This window comes from Neophocaena asiaeorientalis, unplaced genomic scaffold, assembly GCF_003031525.2.
Source record: "Neophocaena asiaeorientalis asiaeorientalis breed wild unplaced genomic scaffold, Neophocaena_asiaeorientalis_V1.1 scaffold14, whole genome shotgun sequence".
NCBI lineage: Eukaryota > Metazoa > Chordata > Mammalia > Artiodactyla > Phocoenidae > Neophocaena > Neophocaena asiaeorientalis.
In genome coordinates, this window is record NW_020175192.1 from 5,575,994 (window position 1) to 5,579,971 (window position 3,978).

At 61.8% G+C, this 3,978-nt stretch overlaps 1 protein-coding gene across 1 annotated transcript in view; it reads right to left on the reverse strand.

Moving 5' to 3' along the window:
- Positions 1-3,978, reverse strand: part of ADGRA2 (adhesion G protein-coupled receptor A2) — a 34,190-nt gene that overhangs the window by 2,150 nt on the left and 28,062 nt on the right. Inside the window, exons 14-19 of the mRNA XM_024764986.1 lie at positions 3,301-3,509; positions 2,399-2,526; positions 1,999-2,122; positions 1,429-1,574; positions 709-798; positions 7-474 (exon numbers count right to left, since the gene is read on the reverse strand). Coding sequence (XP_024620754.1) covers positions 7-474; positions 709-798; positions 1,429-1,574; positions 1,999-2,122; positions 2,399-2,526; positions 3,301-3,509 — 1,165 coding nt within the window. The remainder of the gene's footprint in view (positions 1-6; positions 475-708; positions 799-1,428; positions 1,575-1,998; positions 2,123-2,398; positions 2,527-3,300; positions 3,510-3,978) is intronic.

Below are 3,978 nucleotides of genomic sequence, written 5' to 3' on the forward strand. Positions count from 1 at the left end.
CTGCGCCTGGCACAGTGATGGGTGAAGACGAAGAGGCCCAGGGCGGAGGCCGCCACTCCGTACAGACAGCTGCACACCACCCGGGGCAGCCAGCGCTGGGACACACTCAGAGCCCCGCAGGCCCACATGGCCAGGTAGAGGAAATGCGTGGTCACCAGCGCCCCCAGCTGGGCTCCTGGAGAATAGAGACCGTCACCCTCCTCCGGGGGCCCAGGCGTCACCACCCCTGCGCTCCCAGCGGCCAGAAGGGAACCCGAGTCACTCAGGAGGGGGCCGCTGCTCCTGAGCCTGGTGGAACTCCTCAGCTCCTCCCCTGGCTCCAGGGAGACCCTGCTGGTGCCCCCCTTTGGGCTCTGTGCCAGAGGACCCCGTAAGCGCAGCGCCGCGCACAGGAAATAGATCCAGGTGATGAGCAGAATCAAAGCCACGGGGATGTAGAAGGCTCCTAGGCTTGGGCGCCACACTAGCCAGCAGCTGAGGGGAGACACAGGCGGCACGCGTGAGGTGGGGCGCGGAGGCTGGGTGGGCGGGAAGGGAGGGTATGGTGAGTGGAGAGGCGGAAGCGGCTCAGTCAGCATGCAGGGCTTGGGGCTGGGTGACGGGCTGGGCGGGTGTTTGGTGCCGCCGCTTTGGAGTAGGAGGCATGGGGCAGGGCGAGGCATCCGGGGCAGGGCGGGGAGGTTTGGGGCAGGCGGGCCGTGCACTCACTAGGGGCTGTGGTCCCGGTAGTTGTGGATGTTGACAGCGGCTGTGATGCCACAGATAATGAGTGGGATCCCTCCCGCGATCAAATAGAACCTGGAGAGGAATGGGTTTGGGGGTCAGAGAGTTGGGGAACAAGGAGGGGGCCAGGTGCTCAGAACCCTGACCTTGGGGTCTCTGTCCTATCCTCTTTCCCCTAGAAATTATGTCAGAGTTTGTTTGCCAGGGATGCATTGCCTCTCCAGGGCAGGTCAGTAGGTCCCTAAGGGATTTAGCCAAGACTGTTCTAAGGGACAGTGGCCAGAATTGCTTTCTGTCACCCTAAACAGTGCAGAAACCAGGGGTGCCACTTGGGTTCCCAGGATCCCTGCCCAATGCTCTTTGAGGTCGCTCCCTTCCTGGCCTTGTCATGCCTGAAAACCCCAAGGATGCACCCCCTCCATGGCACTGGGCAACCTAGTGCCACCCAGGGCCTTGCCTCTTCTGCCTTTTATTTTTTTTGGCTGAGGGATCTTAGTTCCCTGACCAGGGATTGAACCCCGGGCCCACTGCAGTGGAAGCACTGAGTCCTCACCACTGGGCCCCCGGGGAACTCCCCACCTCTTCTGTCTTGGGAGTGTGATCTCCCAGGACCTTGGACCCCTGGGACAGCATCCACCCTGGGAGAACAGCTTTTGGTGTCCTCCCCCGACACCTGAGCCCTTCCCCCCTGCAGAGCTGACATACCGGAGCATGGGTCGGGGGGCAGGCAGGGCAGCATCCCCTTCTTGTGGAGGTGGTGCCCTCCAGGTAAGCTCCTTGTGGAGGACACGGGCCTTCACCCCCATCCAGAGCAGTGTGGACAGTGAAGAGTAGTGCAGGGTGATGCCCACCTATAGGGTCAAGGCACTGAGGCTGGGGGACTGGCCATCCCAGAGCCTCAGCCCCGCAGTGCTCTCCCGTGCCTCCCTTGTGCCCAGCCTCCAGCTCCACCCAGAACCTCCCCAGGGTTCTGTCCCTGCCAGTACCCTCTCTACTTCCAGCCCAGGGTTCTCCCCCGTGCCAGGGACTCTCCATGACCCTGTCATCACTGCCTGGCTCGTCCCCGACCTCTCTTCCATCGCAGGATCCCACTCTCCACTTTGTCCTGTCTCTTAGTTGCTCTGCTTCTTACCTCCCCTACTCTCATGCCCACCTCGCCCACGAGGCTGGACACGAAGAGCGGAGCCCCCTTCCTCCCGTGCGCCTCCCTCCTGTACCCCAGGCTGCTGTCTCCGATCCTGGAGACCCCCCCACCCCAGCCCTTCTCCTGCTTACCGCCTGGCAGACCATCTGGTAGTTGGTGAGTGTGATGCCTCCCGCGAAGACGGCGGAGGTCATGGCCATGTGGAAGCACAGGTTCAGCAGCATGTGCCAGCCCTTCCGGGACACGCGGACGGAGCTGCCCCAGAAACAGTCTTTAACAAATGGGCCACCCGACCCAAGTCAGGCCCACGGGGGTCTCAAGGCCACTGGGAGAGTCAACGAGGAGAAGGCAGACATCTGTATGCACGCGTGGGCGTGAATGGGATGGACACCTTAACCCCCAAACGCATTTTCCAGCTGCAGAACCTTTGAAGGAAAGGCTAGGCAAGAGCCTGGGAAAGGAACACCCACTGTCGCCTTGCCAGTACTTAGTAACACCCAGCATGCCCTCCCTTCCCGCAGGAGCTCTCACCTGTGGTGGAGGATGTAGGTGATGATGGTGGAGAAGAGGCAGAGCAGCAGCAGGGCCGTGCAGGGGTACACGACAGGGTGCAGGCCTGCCCCTGAGCCCTCCACCTCCCTGGGGAAGGCGCGCAGCTCCTGGAAAGAGCAGAGAGAAGAAGTGAGTAAGGGGAAGCCGGGAGCTGAGAGGCCGCCCTGTGGAGTCCTGGCCGGTCCCCCAGGCCAATTTTCCTCTTCCCAAGCCCAGTCAGCTTTGGGCCCCAGCTTTGGCCTTTGGTCCATCTGGGTAGCAAAGATGTAGGCACCGTGACACCCTCTCTTAGAAAGTCGGCCTGGGTGGCGTTAATGATCTGCCTTTCTGGGAACTTTCCAGGTTCCCAGCCTGAGAATCAGGAGGGAAGAGGGGCAGGTTCTGTCTATCATACAGCCGCACGCCTGCTCAGGATCTGGAAAAGCAGGCTGTGAAGTGTGGTGCGGGCACGGGCGCTGGGCAGGGGTGAGTGAGGGGGGTGACTGGGAAGGAGAAGCGTTCCCAGATTTTTTTTCACTTTAACGATCTGGGTGTCAGAAAGTGCAGGATGTGGAGACCAGGCTGGGTGGTCTCTGATCCATCTCTCTCAGTATGGGAGTAGAGGCAGGACCTCTCTTTTTTTTTTTTGCTCTGGGGCTGCTATTATGGGGATGACCTGATAGAGGGCCTGAGGACCTGCCTGTCTTCTGAAAGATGAAGAGGTATGGGGGAGACCAGAGGGCCATTTATTTCCCTGCGAGTCCTGACCGTTACGAGGCCCGATAAGGCCTCTGTTTTTTCAGGATTTCTGTGGCCCCAGGCGCTCAGAGTGCCCCTGGTCCCCCCCACCGGCGCCCCTTCTGCGTTCCCCTGCCCTCCACCCCCGTGCCCGCTACCCTCACCATGAGCACGGCCACGTTGCCCAGGTGCTGGCACTGCAGGGAGCTGACGTGGGGCTGGCTGGAGCGGAGCTGGCAGCCCTCAGAGCTCCAGCCCCCGGGCCCCCCCGGCCCCTCCTGGCTCCACCAAGCGGCCACGGGCTCGGCCCCCTCAGCCCAATGCCGCAGCGAAACGGCCACCGGCTCAGTCAGGTTTCCCACGCTGCAGCCACCTACAGGGGAGGGGGTCCACTCAGGCTCGGTCAGGGCGTGCGCTGGGCTTGGGGAATAGAGTTAGATGCCAAGTGCGGGCCTGCCCCCCAGGGCCTCAGCCTAACTGGGAGACACAAGGATGAATCAAAATAAAGGCACCTGGAGGTGGTGGCCCACCTAAGTGCCAAATGAGTCGTGGCGACATGCCCAGGAAGGGAGGACTCTGGGGTCCAGGACGAGAAGGTGGAAGGTGATGCGGAGGGAGTGGAAGCCCGGATGAAGGGAGGATTCAGGAGGGCACCCTGACGGGGAAGTTGGCACCAGGTGACGAAGGGGGACGGAAGGAGGCCCAGGTGGGTGGAGGGTTCATGTTATAGCCCTTTGGAAATCTGACGTATCTGGGCTGTGAAACCCAGGGTCTCTTGAGCCTTTTCCCCACCAGTTCATTCCTTCACGGGACATCCCTGCCCCGCACCGCCCGAGGAAATG